General features: G+C 37.2%; 1 protein-coding gene across 2 annotated transcripts in view; it reads right to left on the reverse strand.

Annotated features, from left to right (window-relative positions):
• sema5bb (sema domain, seven thrombospondin repeats (type 1 and type 1-like), transmembrane domain (TM) and short cytoplasmic domain, (semaphorin) 5Bb) overlaps positions 1–24,881 on the reverse strand; it is a 42,136-nt gene extending 17,255 nt beyond the window's left edge. Inside the window, exons 1-5 of one of the 2 annotated variants that reach the window (XM_056751510.1) lie at positions 24,801–24,881; positions 9,471–9,544; positions 3,814–4,035; positions 2,714–2,813; positions 2,567–2,612 (exon numbers count right to left, since the gene is read on the reverse strand). In XM_056751510.1, the coding sequence (XP_056607488.1) occupies positions 2,567–2,612; positions 2,714–2,813; positions 3,814–3,994 (327 nt within the window). In that variant the 5' untranslated portion in view covers positions 3,995–4,035; positions 9,471–9,544; positions 24,801–24,881. Of the gene's footprint in view, positions 1–2,566; positions 2,613–2,713; positions 2,814–3,813; positions 4,036–9,470; positions 9,660–24,800 lie in introns of those variants that run through there. The other variant, XM_056751509.1, reaches the window with a different exon arrangement.
• Positions 24,882–25,427: the final 546 nt, after the last annotated feature.

Consider the following 25,427-nt stretch of genomic DNA (forward strand, 5'->3'; position numbering starts at 1 on the left):
CCCCAAAACAGACAGAAGACATAAGACATTTGATTTTCCTAAAAAGAATATACAGCCTATTTTGGGATTCCAAAAACATTTTTTATTTATGTGACTTCCCCCTTGTCATTACTTTGGCACTATATAAAATTTAAATGGTTTACATATTTAAACTATATAATATTTAAATTGTGTAAATGTTTAAACTATATAATATTTAAATTGTGTACATATTTAAACTAAATCAGCTTTAAACTTGGTAAATTTTTAAACTATATAATATTAAAATTGTGTAAATCTTTAAACTATAAGATATTTAAACTGTGTAAATATTGAAACTATATAATATTTAACTTGTGTAAATATATAAATTATATATTATTTAAATTGTGTAAATATTTAAACTTTATAATATTTAAACTGTGAAATATTTATACATCATGGTAGTATTATTTGTAACACCAAAACTACACTTTTGCTTTGATAAAAGCCTCTACATCTATGTACGATACATGAAAATATATGGATGTTTTGTAAGTTTGGTATTTAAAAGCCAATTTAAACATGCTATAGAAATCAATATTGTTTGATAGATTGATTGTTATTATTGGAGTAATGAGACTTCTCACTGGAAATAAAAAAAGTTACTTAAAAAAAAACTCAAAAGTGAAATGTCTAGACACGTTACGGTATGAGTCCCGTTGAGACTGTGAGTTATCAGGTACATGATAAGAGGTCAAATATCAGACCAAACTACAAAGATGCCGAATAAACACTTTCTGACAAACTAACATCTGCTCAGTTTACTTTTCTGCAAGCTAAGCTTCAGAGAGAGATACAGAGAGAGAGAGAGAGAGAGAGAGAGAGATAGAGAGAGAGAGAGAGAGAGAGATAAGATTCAGAAAGCAATAATCAATCTAGCCGTGTCTCTGCAGTCCCTGACTAAACAACACGTGAAAGACGCTTCATTTGAAGAGCGAATTTCACCCTAAATAGAATAGTCAGGGGTCAAAGCTGCTCACCTCTGGATGCTGAGAGAGGGGTTGTGTTTTTCCTCTAACACACTCCTGTCTTCACTACCAGGCACGGGCATATCACCTCAACTAAAACACTCTTATCTGACCTCTTTATCTCTCTCCGTGTCTAATCAGATCAGCGGTCTGTTCTTGCTCCTCTGAACCAGACCCATCACTTTACCTTAAAGATTTCAGGGCATATGATAAATCGTTTGATTTGAACCTTTTGATAAACAGATACAGATCTCTCTCATATTATGGTAGATTTACTAAAGCACACAGTATCTGATACCACACACTTTCAAAGAACGATAAATCAAACTATTACAGAACAGAAATACAGTGTAAAAGACTTGTGTGTGTGCTCAAAAGGGTGACCGTGGGTCACCCTTGTGGACACAGGGTCACAAGGTCACACTAAATCACTGCATTCTTACAGATTCTTGTGAGATCTGTCTCCAGGGTTTCAACCTCCTGTCATGTTTGCCATGAACGTTTGGACAGTTTACCAGCGGTTTCTTTCACAAAGTCCATTGAAGTCACTTCTAAATATCACACAACATCTTAAAGCCTTCGAACAGGTCAGTCACGCACATAGAGAAGTCTCTCACAATCCCCAACATATGGAGGTGGTCTCAAATGAATCTTTAAAGAAAAAATAATTGATGGTCTATTTTACACAAGATTACTACCTAGTGGCAACCAGCCCCAAAACATCTGTAGCAGGACAAAAGAGTGTAAATCTCTATACACTTAGCATGTAAAAAAAAACATATATGCATATATTTTCAGGGCAGTCCTGTAATTTGCTCCCTAAATCATGCATCGAAATCGAAATACATCGAAACTTTCATCATGCAAAATATAATTTCTAATCATTGTAAAAACTGTAATTTGAGGTCGTTTTTATTTAACCGCATTTTTACATATTAAGAGTGACATATACTGGTATTCTCAGTTATAAAGGTCTAGTTTGTGAAATTTAGAGGCATTTAGTGTTGAGGTTTCGAATTGCAACCAATGGCTCACTCCACCCCACCCTTTCAAAGCCCTGTGGTGGCTGAAGCTGAATTTAGCTTCTTAACGGATTTACGAAATGCTCTATGTAGAGCAGTTTGTCCATTTAGGGCTACTTTAGAAACAAAATGGCGAATTCCATGTAAAGGGACCCGTGGTGTATGTACAGTAGATAGAAACAGCTCATTCTAAGGTAAATAAAACTTAACGCTTCATCATGTAAGGTCTTTATACACATAACATAGTTATGTCTGTATATTGTATAACATTTCTGTCAATAGATCCTCCAAAATAATTGCACCTTTAAGTAGGGTTCAAAGAGAGACTCAGAACACACACACTTATGAAAGCTGTGGGAGCTCAACGCTGCATGTGCAAAATAACAGATGTGTGAGTGTATGACAATGTCAGCCCCTTTAAATGTGAAATAATAACTTAAGGAGACTGTGTTTATATGTGCTTGGTACGGGAAGATCTAAATATACTGCTGGTTCTGCATTTCTAGAGGTGTCAGGATGATTGGATGGACAGATGTGTAGAGAGAGAGATCGTACCTGCAGGAGAGAGACATTGCTCAGACTCAGCCTGAAGAGATGGTTTCTACACAGAAAATTATGTTTTAGGTTTAGCAGGCACAGTAGAGTTTGTGTGTGTGTGTTTGTTTGTGTGTGTGTGTGTGTGTGTTTGTGCGTGTGTTTTACCTGGCTCCCACTATCAGCTGGTTTCTGATGAGGTCAAGTGTGAGGGGCGAGTAATCGTTCACTCCAGGTAGGGAGAAGGAAAACATCCACGGGCTCAGAGCTAAAGCACAGAGAATCAGAGAGACACAGCAGGTGACATTTAGACAGTTAGCTGTGAGGCAGCATGTTGTTTACTTATCACTTTTCTACTGTTTAAACAGATGTAAACCAATGAGGAAAACACACTGAGAATGAATTGCAACCATTGCTTATTTGTGTGCACTGTTAATTCACCAGCTTGGTTGTGAAGTATGAAACAGATTACTGTGATGTAGTAACTTTATGATTTTGTTTGTAGTAACTTTTCCATATTATTATTTGTCCATCGTTTAAATTTTAATTCTAAAACAAAGATTTCACCAAGGTTTTGATAAATTATTTTATTTACTTGTCTTTTTTTTCTCCATTCGAATTTGGCTGTGTGTCATAATTTTTCTGTGTGACAAACTCAGAACACCTTTTAATGCCACTTTACACAGACTTAAAAGGTAAAGGAGAATATTAACAGAAATATTGACCCAAATTCACCCAAGTTCAATTATTAGAAGTACATATGCATTTCGGAGTGTTTATCACCTAAAATCCCTGACACACATCTTAAACAACACAGGAGTCATCATTCTCTCCTTATGCCTAAAGATCTGTTGTTCAATGATTGCGTTAAAATGGAATTATGAGAAACAAATGATTGTAAACATTATCTTGTCCACAACATAGACTAGCAAAGCTGTTCAGGTTGAACTGGCAAAGACATCAGACGCACATTCAATCTCACGCTGCTGTGCTGATATAACACACAGACACAGCTGTGTTAAAACTTTACATCTGAGCAGCAGATGCTCAAACCTGCTGAAAACACACAGGTTGGGAAACATTTTTAAGACTGCTAGCTGACTCTCGGGCTCAGAACAGTTAAGGTTTGTTGGTTTTGTTTGTAGTAAAGATCTGACTAGCTTGACCCCAATTGGGAGAAAAGATATTAAAAGCCGAGACGCCCATTTTAACCTTTGTGAATGCGAGCGACAAAAAGAGCTGTGAAGAACAAGGTATTTTACACCCACCTGTGTAAGAGGTAACCGGGTGCATTTTTCTCCGACACTCTTCAGACAGAGAGGGCACCGGCTCGGGGTCAGAGGTCGCTGAGAATGATAGAGTCTGTGATGCGACCAGATCTAGCAAGACAAGGTATATGATAATTCCTGCGAGGGACAGTCGTTTGGTCTCTGGCGGTGATGTTGTCATGGTTACCGCATAAGGCACTCCTTCGAGACGATGAGAGGGTCCTGAAGAGAGATGATTTAAAGATATTACATTTATAATGTGTGAGTTTAGGGATAAAACGGTTTCAGATTTGATCATTTTTTAGAATAAACAAAACAATTTCATCCATCGCAGTGAACACTAGATATCATTATGGTGATCGCTGTCGGTGTGAACTGGACTTTATTGCGGTTGTTTCTAACGTAATTAACCTTCAGTACTTTCATCAGTGTAAATGATAGCGGGGACGACTGGAACTCATCCAAGACTTGCGGTCGCATTAATCCAATCGATGCGTTTCTAAAACATGACATTGATTTTGTGGTTACCATCAGCCGAGGACAAATGCTAAAGCGCATGTGGCCATGAAACGACAGGCCAATAAAGCTTTATTTAATTATAAGTTAAGACAGAGATTTCTCGACCTACCTACAGCTTATTATGAGTATCAATAGTCCCTGTGGCGTTCTGGCCGGACCGTACAAACCTCTGATGGTTTATCTTTCCATAAGGTGTGTGACAGCACATGAGGCACAGGTAAACTCTACATGTAAACACTCATCTGAGATGTTATATAAACCTGGAGTACATGCACACACACCCTTACTGTTTCATGTAAACACAAACGTCCCTGTTAGCTCTCCAGTAAACACGCACATGCACACATGTAAAAACACATGCTTAATCACACTTAAACATACACTTCCTGACGTACCAGTGAAACCACCGGCGCATCTGTCTTGGTTTTAGTCAAACATCGGCAAGTCTTTTGAGAGGAGCGCTGATGTTTTTGAACAGGCCCATATGCACCAGAACGATGCACTTTTTTGTTTTATTACCAACATTTACTCAAATTTCCTCCATAATGGAATTATATGGCAAAACACAAACTTAATTGCAAATGCTGTGGAATTTATCCGATGCAGATTTTTTTGGCACACTGTTGCTCTTTTTGGCTCTGGCTGCACCGTGGTGCAGAGGACAATTCAACGTCAACCGTGTCTAATGCAGTTCAATAGCAAAAGACCCTCTAATCCACCAAATCCCCTCAATACCCTCAGAACCCCACATTCATCCTATTCATGCCCATCGTCTTAGACTCATCAGAGCCGATAGAGAAAGTGAGAGAGCGAGTGAGGAGCGTGAAAGCCAATGATGGCAATGACAAATGCACCGGAGGGGAGTCCAGGGTCAGACAATGGCCAGACTAGGTGGGCCACTGATGACCCGTCTGATTCCTTCTGGGTTAATAGATGAGATATGGAAAAGAAGTAAATAAATGAGGTCAAAGATGGTTGACAGACAACTCCGATTTCTTATCTCAGTATGGGGTCATAGTGAGCTGTCACTTAACAGTTCAAACAACGATTTTTAAAGATCTGTTTATAAGTAATTGACTATTATATAAAAAAAATCATACCCTGGTCACCGCTGCACTTCTGCATTTGTCTTACTCGATAGAGTTTCATTGTAGATGCTTTACTGTAAATGCGTCAGACAGCGGGTTGAGTTAAAATAATAATCTACAACAGACCACGCTACCCAGAACATTACTGTTCCAAGCGTAGATTATGCAATGCGAAAACAATTCAACCCGTTTTGCGTGTAAGAGGAACAAAGAGGGAAAATATAAAGGGCGTAGAGCTAAATTCCACCAAAATTCTCTTCTTGATTTCAAGGGCTTTTCTTGAGCACTTTAGGCGGAGGCAAGTAATCCATGCAAACAGTCTGCTATAAACACAAGACCCAATGTTAATCTGTAATACATGGTCACAGATAAACATTCTCTCGCTGTTTTACAACCGCTGTAAAATCAGGACACTGATACAGGGAGTTATACAGACTCTATTAGAGAAGAGAGAGAGAGAGAGAGAATCCCAGAGGAAGATGTTATTGATCTTTCAGGGCTCAAGAGATTTTACGGACTTCTTAATTGTGTTTCATTTAGTTATAAACTTAGTCTTGGATGTTTCTCGTAAAATTGCTTGAGAGAAACAAAAAGAAACAAATGTGACAATTATTAAAATGCAATAATATGAAAACATGGAAGTGTATAATGATAAGTGTATATCTGTTGCTCAGTGGTAAGAGCATTGCGTTAACAACGCAAGGTCGTGGGTTCGATCCCAGAGGATTGAACATACGTGGAAACAAATGTATAGGATAATGCAATGTAAGTCGCTTTGGATAAAAGCGTCTGCCTAATGCATAAATGTAAATGTAATGAATTGCGTCAGTAAAATAATCAGGATTTCATGTTAAAACATTTTTAATAATATTGACTTTTGATTGCAGACTTGGCACATCTGAGCTCAGTTTGTAACATTGGTGAGATCTCTTCTGAAACTGAGACATTTGTGCTATTTCTGGGTCTATGAGATTTTCATTAAAACGTTTCCATTTCCTCTCTATTTAATCTCATGATGTAGAAATAATTAAGATTTTACAGAGATCTCATCATTGATTTTTCATTTTACAGTCAAGAAAGAAAGTGAAAATATGCAGCTGGGACTAGAAACGTATCAAGGTGAACTCAGGTAAGTCCAGACAGCTGGAGCCTTCAGTTTAGTCCAGATGTTACAGAACGATCCCATCTAAATATAATATAAAGTTTGGCTTCTTTGCAAAGGTTTGACAGCTTTAAAATTCCTCCATGTTATTCACATAAATCAGGTCTTGTGTGGCTATGTGCAGTTTGTGAGCCCACTATTTCAAGATCGTAGTTACACTCTCAATAATAAATGTTCCTAAAAGATTCTTTGCCTGCTGTAGAGTTCCACGAAGACCCTTAAACATCAACATCGGTACTGCACAAAGGTTTTTGAAATGGAAAAAAGTTTTACAGAATATAAATAGGTAACTAAAAGGTTCTGGGAAACCAAAAGTCTTTTACGAAGTCTATGAGTGTACAGGGACAAGAACGATCTTGTTATGCACAAATTTACTTAAATCATCAAAAGTAAATTGCATATTAAAAACAATGTGATAGAAATGTACGCAAAAATGATTGACACTGAAATTCACTATTCATAAGACTTGTAGTGTGCACTCCAAAAATAAGCAAGTGTCAGACAGGAAAAGTGCACAGGATGACACATTTTTGTCTTGTATTGTGCATCAGCTTCAAAGACTAACAAAGACTTTGCCCAGGTAGACGTATCGATTAAGATATACTGTAAAATAAAAACTTCCCAGCAGTCTGAACGAAGAGGCGAACTTTAACATTGCCCCTTGATTGCCCCCACTGAAAAAATATAGTTCTGGCCGGCCTACTCTCAATCCCCTGATCCCTCTAAAGGGGTCACACAACCGAAACCTTTATTCCACAACACAGAGCCAATGAACTGTAGTCCCATTCACTCAGCAGGAGCTTCGTGCACCAAGACGGACTAGCGTCCTCTGCGACCCAAAGCCAGCCAGCCGACCCTCACGCCACCCCGACCATCAACAGAGCTCCAAATTCAGAATTACACTGCAAATTGAACTGCTTCCACAGATAGTTCTGAAAGTGTTTCTTTCTCTGATGTTTTTCTTAACACTACTTCCACTTCTTCACTGTCTCTGTGTGAAAGACCGCTCTGTGCGATCAGCCAACTATATGCCAAAGCAGAGGCTCTTTAGCACGTGAATGAAGTCCGTTGAGCACCACAGCCGTTCCGAGCGAGCACGTGGTTGTCCGCCAAAGCTGAGCGCTCTCGCTCAGCCCTGACCGTGGACTCGCGCACCGGACGGAATCTTAAACAGCGCGGCAACAAGACGAGCCTTTCACAACGTGCATCCTCACTCTTTTCACGTTTCGCTCATTCTTCTCATTTTCTCTGTCTATCTTCAGTTCCTTTGTGCCGTTTGGAAAGTCAGGTTTCAAACGGAAGCATCTGTTCAAACAGTGTATGATCACCTTTTTGAATCTTTGTTTTAATGAAGCAGGTGAAACAAGGGAAGGTTGAAATTAACTTTGAAGGCTTTCAACTACAATCCCAGGACACAGCTGTATAATATTTGCAAAGCCTTTGTGTTCATGAATCGTTGTACATGAACGGCTGCCTTTAAATTATGGACAATGCACACTTAGACCGAAGATCTGATAATCTTGAATTGTGATTATGATAGATGGGTTTTCATATAGCAATAAATGTTTGCATGGAAATAAATCATGTACTCTTATACTTCTAGATTCTGATAAAGAACACCTTACAGAGTAGTACATCACTTTACCTGTAATTGTTTACTAAATTCCATTCACACAAATGAAAAAGACAGAAAACATTATGTGTATGTTTATATGTTACTTTGTATGTTCATGTCTGTTTACATAGACGGTTTCATCGGACACAAGTGCCTGGCCCGAAGTTAACTTCCGGTCTGTGTTTGGTTATATAACAATCAATTTTATATTTAATTTATAATAACATTTTATTGTATATTAATTGTTTCAAATTAAATTAAAGTAAAATTCCTTAACAGTTATTGATTTTTTGTGGAAGTCTAACGGAAGTAACGTTTGGGCAACATAACATTTGTTTATGTTGTTGCCGCTGAAACGGTTTATAAATCTGATTGATCAAAGCAAATCATATTAACAACTATCATAATTGACATCTTTACTGTTTTTTACTTATTTTACTTAAAAATTCTGCCTTTTATGTTTTAACACAAAATGTTGCTTCTCCAATTCTGCAATGCAAAATACTATCAATACATTAAAAACAGATTAATTTCATTTAAACTCATTCTGAACTGATTTGAAACAAACAGAAGTAAATAAAGGACAAATCTTGCTTATGATAATAAACACAAAATAAAAATAAAAATAAATAAATTGAGAATAACTCAAATTAACTGAAGAAAAAACATGAAAGACAATAAAATGACATAAATAATACATTAAAACAATAACATTACCACATATAAATTTCATTCAAACCAAATTAGAATTTCATTGGATTGAATCCAAAAATATTTAAAGTGAGAAGAAGACAAAGAAGAGGGAGCCAGATTGATTGACAGACAGACATACAGACAGACAGACTAATAAAAAGGAAACAAAACATGTGACACTATGAACAATATTGCTAAATTCCAGCATAGTAGCTCATTCTATTCAGAGCCAGACAGACACACTTGAGGTGGTCAGTCACACACACACACACACACACACGCACACACACAGCACCACCATAGGCTGAGAGAACAAAGAGAATTGGACACACAATGGGGGAGGTCTGGAGATGACGGCCAAACTGTTTATCAAAATACCTCAACAAAGACACGCGGAGACCGAGCAGGAGAGAGAGTGTCCGTCAGATTCAAGAGTGGGGAGATGAAGAAATGTCAAGCCATACAGGAGAATACAAAGACATGCACAAAAACTGCTTCCAGGATGAAAGGATGAAAATCAGAGTGCAACAGGATGAAGGTTTAGAAAGTGGATAGTTTTGTTTAGATGTGGCGTACTCACCAGATCCGAGGTGTCACCGAGAATTAATTCCGAGAGACGGCATCCCACAGACTTCAGATGTGTTTTACTGAATCCTTAAAGACGGAGAGAGAAATAATTTTAGTGAGCCTCTCACGGACGGGCTGGTCCAGCGTGAAGGGGGGTTGGAGGGGCTTCGGTGATGTGTGCAGTGAAGCATTCAGTCCTGTGAAAAACAAACTGTTAACTTTCTCAATGGAGGGAGGTTGCTGGGGGCATGATGGTCGTGTGTGTGTGTGGTGTCAGACGCAGGGGATGCTGGGGTTAAAATTCCACCGACTGTTCTCAAAATGCGGCAGGAGCACTTTAGATGCATACAGCGGACACCCAGAGTAATTGGATTTTTAAGTTTCTCATAAAAATGTATGGATGCCATTTGGTTAGATAAAAATAGCACACCAATTGCCACTTAAAGACAAATCCTGCTGAACTTACAGTATATCATTTTTCTTTAAAGTTCAAACAGGTGTCCTAGCAGAATAAATACAGGCGCACATCGAATTAAAGGGGTAGTTCATCCAAAAAAAAAAATCTGACATCATTTATTCACTCTCATGCCGTTCTAAACCTGTATGACTTTTTTCTCTGTAAAACATAAAATAGGATATTTTAAAGAAATGTTTCAGTGGTTTTGTGTCCATATAATGGCAGTCAATTTTTGAGTGAACTAACCCTTTAATTTCCCTTAAACTATGAAAATACTAACATTAAACCTTAATAAAGATACTGTAGTTTATATGTAAATTCGTGATAAAGTGAATGTAGGTTTGTGTGTATCTCTGGACCGTGAGTGTCCTTAATAAAGTTTTGATAGATTAATTGATTGATTGATAAAGTATATTGGTTGGGTGAAATTCAGTATTTTCCTCAGTGAAATTGGCAAAATAATAGCATTTTGAGAGCTCAACTATATTTTCTCTGAACTTATTGTTCCAGCATTTATTGGAAGTAAATAAATGTATTCATTTTTCAATTTATTGTTAAACCATTAAAACGTATTGATTCATAAAAATAAACTTAATAATATAATATATATTGAATAACACGAAAATTGTACAATTATTCAAGCAGGAACAAAAAAACGTGTAGACATGACCCAGAACAACTCACAATACAGCCTCAATCATCTATAATTTATTCTTAACAAACCTCTTTCTGTGACATTAAAAGTGCTTGTGCCTCTTTTCTGTACAATAAACGCCATTTGTGCTGCTATTTTACAATCGAACGCAATGACATTCAGAGAGTTTTAAGTGCGTTTAAGTGCGTTAACACTTTTGGGGTTCTCTGTATATTCCACACGAGACCTTTGCCTACTCATTACCTAAGGATAGCACTTTGAATAGTCTCGTTTCTATGGCAACACCACACCTCCCCAACACCATCCCTTAATTCAGCAGCAATTTTCTTTTCATTCAATTCAATTCTGACATTTCACAGTTAAACAGGTGAAAAGAGATCACAAAACATCTTCTCGATCTACTCTTTCCTTATCCAGTATGTTGAATCCCCCCTTCTCTCACACACACATACGCACCAGGCTGACAAAAAACACAATGCACATCAGGAGGTCGATCCTTAGTTCAACTTTTGTACTTCCATCTCTTGAGATCAATCTATTCACCCGTTCATTAATTTGTCCAGCTATTCATCCATTCATCTGGGCCTCCAGTCGGACCCCTTAATGCAGTGAACTGAAAGTATTCAGTCATTCATTCATTGTATGAAATGAATGAGGGAAAGAATGATATCTCATGGAGGAACTGACTGTGTATAATGAGGCCTGTTCACACAATGAACGATATGCATATTAGCGTTCGCACAAGCCGACGATAGAATACTGTTTAAACTAAGTTTGCTGCAGTTACACATTTTAAAAAGTTTTATAAAGTTTTAAAATTTTATTCTGGATATTCAGGACCAACCCTCCACCAGCCATTTAAATTTTCATGGATCTATTAATATTTGTAATATTTATTTTTTATTTAAAAAAACATTATGAAAACGATCCGTACAATATCGTTCCTCTGTACTATTATCATTTTACACTTTGGTGTAAAAAAACAGGCTTTTAAATTCAGGAATTCATCACTGTGATAATATTCACAAGGTTTTCCAGCAACACATTTTAGCGAAACAATTCAACAATTTGGCTCAAATTTTAGCCCAGATTATGGATGAGTCGACTATTGTTGCAAAAAGTTTGCATCAGTCTGCAGATTTTGGCAGGCGGAGTTGACAGATTTTACAGAAAATTGCTCAAATTTGGTGGCATCAGACTATGATTCCTTTCAGTCGGAGAATATGAAAACATGTTTTGTATTTTAAGCAAATTTTAGAACACATATCGAGTCTATACACGCAACACCATGCACGTGCACACATAGACATCTAAGGGGGCTTGAGCCCCTGCCCTTTCCTTCCTTGAGAAAAGGTGCCCTTTTTACGTATAAGTGTGCATGTTTATACAGCTTAAAAAAAATCTGAATATCAGGTCGGGTCGGGAAATTTTAAAAGAAGTTCAAGTTCCGATGCCTTTCTCCAATCATTTGACTTGCTTGTAACTAATGAGCTACCAATGTAATAAGTTTGCAAAATTTTAGCTCGCGTAGCCTTGTGCGTTCAAACCGCCGCCGTCAAGAGCGTCAAAAATCACTCTGGCCGCCCTGCAAATAACGCTGTAGAAAGATTTGTGGACGCTCTGATGCTCTGACATTGACCAAAGTTAACAGGGCTTTATTCTCTGGAATCCTCTCAAGCGGTGGATTTCTACGTTCCGATTGGTTGCCGCCGAACCGTGTCATAGCTCCTTACCATAAAGTTGACCAGATTTCAACTCTCCTTGATGCCCTCAACTGCCAGGACGCGCAGCGCCGATGCTCTCTGCCGGCTCACATTGAAAATGAATGACTTCCGGCCACTTTGATGCTCTCGATGGCGGTGGTCTGAACGCACAGTTACTCAAATCTCGTTCGCGAGATCCACTTTCCGCCAAACAAATTTAGCCCTGCCTCTAATAAAACATCCCTGAATGAGCATAACCAAGGGCTTCATACATTTAATGCAAGGAATTGGAGATGAATAGGATAAACAAAATAACTTAACCATATCACCACAGAACCTCCCCAGTTATTAGTTAAGGACTTTAGTATTTAGTATTTCCTTTTAAATGTTGTTTAAATATGCATATAGCTGGTTTTGGTTCATTTAAAAGTAATCTACAGAAGCAAACAGATAGTAGGCTTTTAACCAAACACCTTAATTTGTATTTTGTAATTTTGCAAAAGAAGAGATGGAAAGTAAATCAATGTTTATAGCATACCAAAGGGGTCACATGATTTAAAACATGATTAACTGTTTATGGTTTAATAAAAATGTGTTTTACGGTGGAAAAAACTCATTATCTTTTATATACTGTATATTAGTGTAGCTCCTCTATGCCCTGCCTTTCTAAAAGGCTTGGATTTTGACAAAACTCTTCGTTGTGGATTAGACAGTTGCCCAGTGCGTTGTTATTGGATGAATATCTCAAGTGTGTGCCGGAAATGTTACTGTTACTGTCAGTGCATCTCTCACTCGGAGACGTTGAACTGATTATTTTGTAGACATCGGCTGAAAAATGAAACAACATGAAACAATTGGGTGAGTGTGAGGGAATTAAAATAAATAAGTGAGTTAGAGTTGTGTTAATAGTTATAACATTTTGTTTAGAAAAATAAATAAATATGAGAAATGCCCTTTTTTCCACTTGAGCCCCTGCCCCTTAAAATGTTTGTGCACGTCCCTGCACAACACTACAAGACAGTCCACTGTCAAAAATTATGTGTTCAATCATTTTTGTGGGCTTTTTGTGTTTTTTTAAACACACAAGTCACTTTGTGTTGATGTTGTGTTAAATAAATTAAAGGCACAACACAAGTTGTGTTAAAAGTAAGTTACACAAAATGTGTTGTCCCAGAAATAAAAAAGAACTGTTTTTTGTGTGTTGCCTTAAAGCGACAGTTCACTCAAAAATAAAAATTCATTCATAAATTACTCACCCTCGAGACGTTCCAAATCTGTTTAAATATCTTTGTTCTGAGGAACAAAGAGAAAGATATTTGGAGGATTACCTTTAACCAAACAATTCTTGGCCACCATTGACTTCCCATGTAGAAAACATGATAATTGTAGTCAAAAAGTGCCCCAAAGCGGTTTACTTTCCTACATTCTTCAAAATATCCTCTTTTGTGTTCAACAGAACAAAGAAATCGATAAAGCAATATTTCATACTAATTTCGTTTTAATTTTCGTTAAAGTCAAGGGGCAGGCATTACTTCTATGCGGTATGTATTAGCGTTTTTGACTTTTTTTTATTTGACCCTCATTTATTCAATATCTTAAAAAATGTCTTCTTGAAAAAAAGCAATACCACCCACATCTTGGCAAATTCATTTCAGGGTAAACTAACGTATTATGGAACATAAAATACAATTAAAAAGACACAATCCCATTTAATTAAATATCATAAAAAGGTATATACTGTATACAATATTTGCCTGCATGTTTTAATATAAGATATGTAAGTGACTGCAATAAAAAACGTATAAAAGGAACAGAATGCAATTGATAACAGTAATACATTATAACAGAAAAAAATGATGATATGGTAAAAACTTGCCCGTATCCTATTTATACTTTTGGAATCTGGCCCTAAAAGAAAAGTAATTGAAGACCCCTTGTGTAGTGTATTCCAGGCATTATACTTAAACACCATCTTGGTCGACCGCTTACTCTAGTTAACTAGCCAAATCAGCACCAAACCTCCTGCTTGAACCAGCACAAGAACCACACGAACTAGCATAAAACCATAACCTACTTTAAACTAACCCCAGTACCACAATAACCAGAGAGACTACAAGGAAAGCTTGCTTGCTTACACATCAGTGTTACACTATGAAATGACGTGTTAGGTCTCAGTGTCTGGTGTTAATTAGTTTTCACGGGTGTGTTCTCTCTCGGGGGGTTAACTATGAACATCTGAAGAGATCTGAACACGTGCCAGCACTACAAGTCAAGAAGAAAAAGCAGATTTTGCCAACATGATCTCATTGTGACATACATGATGTAATTCATAACCTCAATTCAGCACAGATTTTCAACACTTCACTCTTTCTTAAAAATCATTCTTATAGAAACACATGGTGGACGTTTAAATAATGCAAATGAAGAGAGCAAATGTAGGGATTTTCTTGGGTAGGCTAAGCCAAACACAAAATGTTGTTTTAAAAATAAAATGATGTTTTTACTGTTAAATTAAAACACCTCAGTGTTTGTGTATGAAGTGGTTCAGTATTTTAAGGACAGGAGCACAGAGGTCTTTTGCTTCATATTCTGAGCTGTTGTTTTTGGTTACAGTCATTTTTTAAGCTCCTGAATGTCATAATGTCAAATTTTCAATTCCCATGTCACATACGTACTGATAAGAGTATACCTTAATTACAACATGTGAACTCAAACACGTCTTATTAAATAGTAATAATAGCTATTTTCATTTTCATATGTACTCTTAGTACAGGAATTCTTTACCCCAAATATCTATTTCTCTCATAATTTACTCACGCTCATAGTTTACTGAAAATAAGAAATTGTAGATGAAACATCTATACTTGAATAAAACATCTTCAAGTCTCCAGAGCAATAAAAGAGCAATCATATTTTCTACTAGGAAGGAACCAAAACAAAAACAGGAGGTGAGACTGAATGATGGTGCAATTTCAAGACTTTTTGAACCCTCAGGAGGGCTCCAGTCAGGTTTAAGCTCTCTGCCGGCGAGAAAATGTCCCTCGAGATGTTGAGACATTCGCATAGAAAAAACACAATCGAGCGAGGAAAGTAAAAGAAATAACAACAAAAAGAAAATAGCATGAAGATTCCCCTGTTTGTGAAACATCTGAGAGAGTGAAAAACAGGGTACGAGAGAGACTAAAGACCGGGTTAGTTTTCAGGACATTCTGTGTGTCTGTGAAGTAATTGACTCTGCAGACATCTGAAACAACACTTAACATGGGATGAATGATTTGCGTATTTCCATGACACATAACTTAGCCATCAAAACATATATATAAGGTGCTAATTCATTATGAAGAATATATTACACATGAGTAAGTATATATTAATATACAACTGAACTGCTGATAATATGAAGTGTCGGCATTGTGGAAATTCTGCAGTTTGCTTCCTTAAGATAAATATGCTTCAAGTGTCAATATCCATAGGGAACAGACAATGAGAATATGTAGTGCGACACGAGGAGACATATTTTTGGGGGGAGATACAAGCTTTCAGTCAGCGACGATGCAAACACAACTTTGACTATAATATGACTACGACTACACAGCATTTTAAAGTATTAAAATCATTTTGTTATTACAACCTATTTAAAAATGCACATTAACAATATATCCAGGGCTCCAGACTGTGACCAAATGGTCGCATTTTGCATCCAGTTTTCGAGACACCGCACGCATTTCTTACAAGTACTCGCGCATGTGTGACCTGCAAATTTAGATTCTTTTGCGAATTGTGGAAAGACGAGTAGATAGAACGAGAGCCGGCCACCAGTGGTGGCTGTGTGTAAAAGTTAACTGACGGATCTTTTGAGCCCGGAAACAAACAATTTGATACAGAGTTGCAGACGAACCTAACCGCGGAGGAGTTCAGGAAACGTCATTTTTCTGTGGATTCCTTGAAACAGCACTGGATCATTTCAAATCAGTTCACAGCAAGAACAAATGACAGGCGAATGCTCTTGTTAAGTTTTATTTGACGTTATATTTACATGTGTTGTGAACATGAGGGAAAGTGTCCTTAATACACAATAAAATCATCGTAAGAACGTAGTAATACAAGGCCTTTCATTTTGCTTTAAAGAGTACATAACATGAGATCATGAAAATAACATGTCATGCAGCGTGTAATGTTGCCGTGTTTGAAAGTAAGCAGTCTGTCAAGTTGTAAATCCGAAGGTGAATGATTAACAAAGATATTGGCTTGGTAAAAAGGGAGTCGACTTTAAATCACACAAATGAATCGTCCCTATTTCGATTTGTGAACCGCCGTGGATTTACATCGCTACATATAGTCCCCACTTACGTTTTGCTAGGACTGCCTGCGAAAAATTCACTCTTCAACCCCAAACATTGTAGCTCTTGAACCTGATTCGCGGTCGACCAATCATAGCAGACTAGACCATCTGACCAATCACGTTAGACTAGGCTAGCGGAAAGGAGGAGATTAGACTTGAATCGCGGAACAAATCATTTGGGATACAGTCAAGTAGTAAGGTAAGAATAACTGCCTTTTATTATGAAATAATAGTGTTTTTACAACTTCTACCTACATAAACTTGTCGTTGTACACTCCATAAACCAAAGTAGGACCTTGAAAATCTCTGGTTATGTACTCTTTAATGTAAAAAATGTAATATATACTTTTTGACAAGCACAATTTCTGTTGGTTCAAATGAATTCAGACAACAGTCTCTCAATTCAGCACCAATCGATAACAAACCTCTCTGTTTACTTAAAATTTTGCCCACACTGGATGTGAGGTGTCGCGTCGATCGCATCCAGTGTAGAATAGGCAAGGGCTGGAATGAGATTTTGATGGTATGATAACCTTTGGCAAAAGTGACACGGTTGCACGGTATTGCAATTACTACACTAAATGTGTTATTTTGAAATGTCTGCGTATACAAACTTTTTACAACTTTTAAACTGGACACAAATACGTTTTATTTTCAACCAACCTTCATAGATAAGTATATTTCAGGTAAAAATAAAGCCTTAAAAGTATAATACTATAAAATATATTTTTGACATAGCCTATATGGGTCTAAACATCAAACATTAATGATTAATTATTTATATTTGTGTAAACACAGCTCATACCTTAGAAACGGTATTACAGAAAATGTGAGTAGTTTTGAAACCTTGACTCTTTCAAACCTGGGTGGGTATACCTTGAAACCAGAATTCGGCCCATGCCTTGTTATTCTAAAGAAATACAGCTAAAAGTGTTCTTAAAATACATTTAACATAATAAACGAAGTGTAGAACAAAGATCTACACACAATCCAAAGTGAAATGCTCCGTTTAAGGCTGCCAACACGCTTTACAAAAAACACATAAAACAGTTCCCCAATTAGTACCAGCCAATATGCTTCGCCATGACATCCCAGCATGACTTGGACCAACAAAGTGACCAAATTAAATGTCAGTCGCAAAACCAGATGGCCGATGGGAGAAAAGAGCAACAGGGCTCGGTCTAACCCGTCACACGCTACAAACAAGACAGCAATTACCCGCACACATAGATCATACCCCCCATCTCAAGTCAATGGGCCCCTCAAGGGCCCGTCATTGCACAGGAGACTAATAGCTCTGCAGTTCTGACATTTTCTTAACCTTTAAAGCTATCAGCGAGAGCGCCATTCATCTTCTTCTGCAACGCTCCACAAACAGACACAACAGTGGGAAGCTCCACCAGAGAGATGCATGTTAAAACAATTTGAGCAACACGCAAGTATTGAGATGAATGTGAACAGGAAAGGTGAACGTGCGGTGAGGAGCACAACGCGGCGAGGCAAAAACAACAGAAGTTTGGGAGATGTATTTCATCCAAGGCGATTTGCAGTAGACTAACAAGAGTCAGTCCCTCTGGGGCGAGCAGGGGTCAAGTGTCTTAATCAAGGACGTAATGATAGCTGCGGGTCTCAGTAACTCACATGGGCTTGAACTTTTGGCTTTTAGAACTGGATTCGTAATCAAAACAAACTGATAATTGGGAATCTCAGTAAATCTAAACTTACGGATGGGTCACACCGACCAGGAATCAAATGGACAACTTTTAGGAGCGGCTATTTAAACATAATGAATTCTGCTCTGTTTCCCCATCCTTGTAAAAATAGACTTTCATAAGGTCATTGCCTCACACTAAACTTACTGTTCCTTTGTACTTAAGAAACTTGTGAAAACAAGTTAAAAAACTTAAACACATGTCTAAAAAATTGAAACGTTCTGATACCCTTTTTCCCTTCCCGATACCGATTCTGAGTACTGATCCAATACCTGAGTGTGTATCTGTGAATCGATAGAATTATTTTATGGTGTCCTTCAGACTTATCCCTCAATAAAACATGAACAAATACATACAGTAAACTAGAGTATTTTTATTATCTGACAGACATTGGTCAATAATATTATTTATTTAACTGGCTGGTCGGTCCACTCTGAAATACTGCCAATCCGAGGATATAGCTAGGCCGGCAGGAATATAGTGTCAAATAAATTGTTCACTGTAAAATTATGTTTTTACTGCAATTTGACGGTTTTGAACCGTTTCTCAAAAATAATTTTAAATCTGTTGGATGGCATGTGTCATATCTGAATACAACCTGACAATCTATTTTTTGAATCAGAATATAGGCTATTGAATATAGAGCACAATACATATGATGTTTATTTGTCCTTTGTCCTTGAAAAGATTCTTCATCGGTGTAAAATTATCATCACACATCATACTGTCAAGTAACTTGCAAATGACTGTAGGAATTACCTAATTAAAGGTGTAAATCTTGATCGCTGCCTTGCAAGTTTGCAGCAATTCAGGTGACAATTGATGACATTCGTAACAAATCGAAATGTGACAATTAAACTTCACACAACAAATGGCATTAAAACTATCTTAAACACATTTAAAATTCAAATAAAAACCTCATCGACACAAACATAGACATTTGACGTGCAACTCATCACATGCGGCTATATCTGAATCGTACATCATTTAGTAGTAAATACTACTAAAAATCTCAAACATACAGTTTAAAGGACAAACGTCTTTGTAAACCTAAAACTTGTTCAAAATGTATGATAATATAAATAAAAAAGCAAACACCAACAGGTAGCCCCAAATTTAATGTTTATTGACGTTTCCATAAACTGAGGTTTTCCGCTAACCAGATTCAGATAGATAGAAAGGAAGAACGAGGGTTTACATGTCTTCTCGCCTTAAGAAAACATCTTTCACTTAAAAAAGACCAGCTTGTTTTACTAACCCAGCCACAAGGTGCACAGATTCTCGAGGGGTTAGACCCCCCTTAAAACACAACACACCCCACCTCAACGAATCTCTTGTGCCTGACAGAGCCATCACTGTTCAGCACAAGCTTCAGGAACAGCAATATTTTCTTTAATATTTAAAACATTGAGCTTGACCCATTTTGCACAAGCCTGGCAGTGTTGTCAGCTTTCCCCTTCAGTTCCTGTGGCTTACACAAACCCGCTCCATAAACCCCAAACGCGGCACCTCCGCCCCATCCATCCATTCACCCGCTAAACGTCAGGCAACTGATATGGAAAACCCACTCCCTTATTACAGGTGTGGGTTTTCTTCCAGTTCATCCATCATGTTGTCTGTCTACTACACGTCTTCCACTTCTTGACCACCAGGGATGTAGATGAAAGTGGAGAACCATGTAGTGTGATTTGTTTTCGGTTAGACTATAGTATAAGCCGATGGTCAAGATTACGGTAAAAGGAGCCCAAGGTAAAATACTGAGTTAATGGGGTGGTTATAGGAGTATATGCTGGTGAAGATGCACTGTTGCCCAGATTGTAAAATGTTCCCCATTAGGACTGCACAATTAATAATTAATGATCCATATTACAATTATAGCTCCTGTTATTCATTAAAGAACCAATTACAGCATGCCATGCTTAGTTACATTTTTTTAAATGTTTTGATGCTCTGAAAAGGAAAGTTCCCTTTTCCCGCACACGAGGGTCAGCATACAGTCTGCGTGACACAAATTTTGTCATCAGAATAGTATGCGCATACTGTACGTGCAACGCCGTAATTTTGCCACGCAATTTTGGCACGCATACGCATTCCATTTCTTGCCATAATTAGTTTAACCACCAGGTGGCAACTGGGAGCATCAATTCAATGTAGTAGAAGAAAGCCTGACCCCTGTAGGCCCGAAGAGCAATTGCAAGAGTTATAGTTAAGGTATAGTTTACCCAAAATTAAAATGTTTTTATCATTTTCTCATAAGTAAAAGCACAACGGAGGTATGCAATCATTTATTTGTGTCCATACAATAGAATTTAATAGGTAACTGTTGTCCGGTTACCAACATTCTTCAAAATATCTTCCTTTCTGTTTTGTAGAAGAAAAAATCATTCAGGTTTAAAATGACAAGAGGGTTAATTTTTGGGTGAACTATGACTTTAACTCTAGTCTTGAATTACTGATTTAACAGCACAAAAGTAATTTAGAAACACAGTTCTGAGATTATTTTCTATGTTTAGCCCCACATCAAAGAGTATTTTGAAGTGAACAAACGGCGGTAACATGCTACATTAACGCTTTAATAATATTTTTGACAATATAAAGATGATATTTATTTTAAAGGCGACTTTGTGGTATGATTTGATTAAGACCGCCCAAATGTATACACAAGTAAGGTGGGCGGTCTTGAAAATCTCATTGCACCGTCGCCGGCGCAGCCTGATGTTATGAATATGGTAAGAGGCATTACATTTCCGTACAGTATTCGACCAATCACTACGCACTAGTGACCTGGCCAATCATAGCACACCTTGCTTTTCAGAGCGATGAGCTTTGTAAAATATCAGTGCGTTTCAGAGAGGCGGAGCAAAGAGGAGATACAAACATGCACGTTATGTGGAAAATACAGCGTTGTTTAACCTTAAATCACGTATACACATTGTATTACATCTAAAGCAAACAATAATATTCGTTTTAGCCGAGTCAAATGACCCCTTTAATAATATTTTGATACACAGCCTGTTTTTAAACTTTCACTCAAGTGATTACTGAGATTATGGATTTTATTTATGCATTTATTTGTATAAGTAGTTTAACTTGAATAAAGTTTTTAGTTACTCTACCCATCTCTATTAACCAAAATAATTAATCGCAATTACAATATCAACTGAAATAATAAATAGCTACGATTTTAGTCATTATCGTGTAGCCCTTAATTATCCTGAATCTGTCTTTGAAGATTTAAGTTATTGTTTCATGATCATTGTTCATCTGTGATAATGAATAATCCTCTGATTGCCCTCATTACATCCTTTATCCTATTCTTACACCGTCTCTACACCGGACTCGGCGCGAAATGACACGCGGCTTATTCAAAGGGAATTGTTGCATCTAGTGTGGACAAAATATCAAATTATAATAGGTTGTAATGTGTTCTATTGTTTTACAGTATAATGTTTACATATATGTTTACAAATAACAGCTTCCATCATTCCATGACTTTAATATCGGCTGTGAAAGCTGTTCTTTGTAATACAATGATATTGTGTGTGTGTGCGTATAGCCTACCTCTAAAACACTTCTATGAAACGTCCATTGAATTCCTGCTTGCAAATGTCTCTGGGTGAATCTGCTTGTTTTATTACCCAACTCGGGTCGAATATAAAAAGGCAAAACTAATGCTTCTGTTATTAGTGTTAATTAATATAACCGGTCTGACACCATTCGGTCCGGTGTCATTCCCCTCGCCATAGTAGGAAAAAAATGTGTGATCTCTATCAAAGACTGTCATTTGACTGATAACCTACCATTACACTTCGATCAATCCGCATGTTTTTAACTGATGAACTGAAGTTGACGCAATTGTAACTGTTTATTGTTAAAACCCAAAGCTTATGAATACACGTGCACAGAGAAGGGGACCGACCAATCACAACAGCATGAGAAGCGGAAGCTCCCTGATATGGTATGGGTGGGACATCTTCACACACGCTCTAAGCGGGGAACCAATCACGACACACCTGGTCAGCTTTACAAATCAGAGCGTTTCGGAAATGAGGACTTTATATAGACCAGAAGAAATCCAGTAGTTTTGTGAGAAGAGGGACAGCGGTGAACAACAGACTTGAAATATGTGAAATATAAAGCGTTTTTTGAAATTAGAAACAAGAACATCCATTGCTAAACAGCCAAAAATCATAACCAAAGCCAAACAGCCAAAGAATGGGTCCTTCAATAGATTTTCAAAAGAAACACGTGTCCTGTTTTCTACAAAGTCCTAGTTCAAACTGCAAGGTGAAGTGTATTGCATACCATCTTCATTCTAGTGACTGACTGAGAGAGAAAGAGATAGATAGAGACAGAGAGAGAGAGAGAGAGAGATTGACAGAACGGGGTTTAGGGGTCATGTCGAGGACACTAATTGAGCTGTCAAGGTAAAGTCGCTGACTCGGTTTCAGTTTTCAAGTGGTGACCTGTCAGAATCACTGCGTCTCCACAAGGGCTATTTGACAGTAGCAATTATCATCACTGGAAATGATTAAAGGAGTCATGTGACATGGGTAAAACGAATATTATCATTTGTTTTAGATGTAATGCAATGTGTATACACGATTTATGGTACAAAAAGGCTGTATTTTCCAGATACCTTGTTTGTATCTCCTCTCATATTTGCCCCGTCTCTCTGAAACGCAGAGTTTTATCAAAGCTTATCGCTCTGAAAAGCGAGGTGTGCTATGGTTGGCCAGTTAACCGTAATGATTGGTTGAATACTGCAAGAGTTTGACAGATATATTACTCCTCTTCGCATATTTGGAACATCAGGTTCCAAAGCAATTTTACTGACAGCACTGACTAGAGTATACATTTGGGCGGTCGGTATTAGTCAACTCATACCACGAACTGACGTGGATTTGTGGGGGTGTGGTTACATGAGGCGTTTCAGGCAGGTCATTCGCTTTTAGATTGAATGCATCTTATGTTCTGACACTTGAATTTTGGGAATTTTACGTGTCTAATACATGCATGGGCAACTTATTACACACCAAAGACACAGAAAAAAACATGTGTTCGCGTCATATGAACCCTTTAAACTTTAAAAATGTGTTTATTAATGGATGTCTATGGGGAAATATTGCGTTCAAAGCCGCAATAGACTTCTATATCAATGCATGTGTTTGTTTTTACAAACAAGGGCATTATTGTAATAATTTTCTGAAAATCGAAACCGTCAACAATGTAAACAGAGTTTATCGGGTCTGACTGACTATTGGGTCAGTTCTGGTCGTTCAACACAACATGAATCATTAACTTGTTTTGTTCTTGCTTCAGGAATAATTCATGGAACAGACCTTTAAAATGCACCTTTAAATGTTTGATAACGAAATGGTGAGTGTGACCATTGGAGAGATGAAAACAGTGATGTTCCAAAAAGCTCAAGCTCTGCACTTAACCCAGATGACAACCAGTGCTGATCAGTCCAGATGTAAATTTATTTAATATTTGATTAGACCTAATGACTTGCACATGAGAAAATTATTCTTAAAAGATTTTATTTCTGAGTAAAAGACGTTTCACTTGTATTGTCACAATCTACATTCTTACTGTATTTCAACAATTGTCTAATTTAAGTCTATGCTTAACTGAATTATGTCTCCTGTGTTATGAAAGAGTAACCCATGAGAAATAAAACATTCACTTTCCACTCACTATTACTACACTCCAAGAATTAAACATGACAACAAACCTAAACTACAAACAAAATCAATACAAAGGTATTGTTGGTAAGGCTAGGCAGGAATTGCTGTTATTAATGAGAGTGTAAAAGATTAAGTCGGTTTATTCCATATAAAATGAGTCTAAAGTTAAACAAGGATAAACTATGTATAATAAATAATATGCAGTCAATTTGTAAACCTTGACATGTGATAAATGATATAGTCAGATCCAGAATTATAATTAAAGGGAACTCCCTATCGCCCCCAAGTGGTCGTTTACCATACCTTTGCATGCCACAGTAGTAACATTTACAATCAATCTGTGTTATTCAATTTAATATGAAGACAGACATTATTAAAGAGACATACATGTAGATGGCTTGGAAAAAAGCAAACCTAATAGCTTGCAATAATAAAGCGTCTTTTTTTCATAAAAACTGTCTAAAACCACGAGAGCTGCATTAACTAATTAAATTTCTCGGCATTACCTTGAATGATCTGTGCATAACTGTCTAAAATCGTGCGTCATTCATTCATGTAACATCGGTGTTGGTGACTGCACTGTAATGCCTCATTTCTACACAAATCTCACACGCATTTAAGTTTCCCATAAATGCTTTTGATTCAACTTGTCTATCTTTCCACACAATGTTTTAAACACACCTGACTGAACATACTTGAACAACTTTCTGCGCAAATCATGCGCAACAAGCCCAGAGGTTTAAACAAAGGTTGTGCTTGCAAAAATAAGACATAGCGACCTTACCTCTTCAGTCAGGTCGATAGTCTCGTAATTCCGTGTCTCAGATGTTAGTATAAGCTCTCTCTCTCTCTCTCTCTTCGCCGACAACACCGCCTCACATCAGGACGCACAGCGACACATACTGCCGTTGCTGGGCTCATGAATATTAATTAGGACATGAGGTTACTTTCTAACCAGCCTATCACTGCTACTGCTATGCTCATGAATATTAATCAGGTTGGTTCCTAACTTGCGTGTGAAGAGGAGCTATTCTTAAATATTTCCATGAATTTGCTTACGTTGCTTCTTAACTTTCCTAAATGGTATTAGTTAAGAATACAAATAATTGAATAAAACGACAGAATATCATTTCACAATTGAGATAGACTAAACACGAAATAAAACCTAACATACCTGTCAAATTGGCAGATTCTTATGGACATTACCTGAAATCTATCTTGACCATATTCTGCAAAATAAGACTTACTATTTTAATGTGTTTTTAATTTGTTTGTTTGAGAAACAATCGCCAAAGTAATCACACTTTATATTTACATGTTTCAAATCCTAATATTTAAAAAGTTGGTGCCATGTAACCTATCTGTTGGCAGTGTTGGGTGAGAGGAGATTTATTTCTTTAAAAACGTATTA

This window comes from Triplophysa dalaica, chromosome 6 (genome assembly GCF_015846415.1).
Source record: "Triplophysa dalaica isolate WHDGS20190420 chromosome 6, ASM1584641v1, whole genome shotgun sequence".
In the NCBI taxonomy this organism is placed as follows: domain Eukaryota; kingdom Metazoa; phylum Chordata; class Actinopteri; order Cypriniformes; family Nemacheilidae; genus Triplophysa; species Triplophysa dalaica.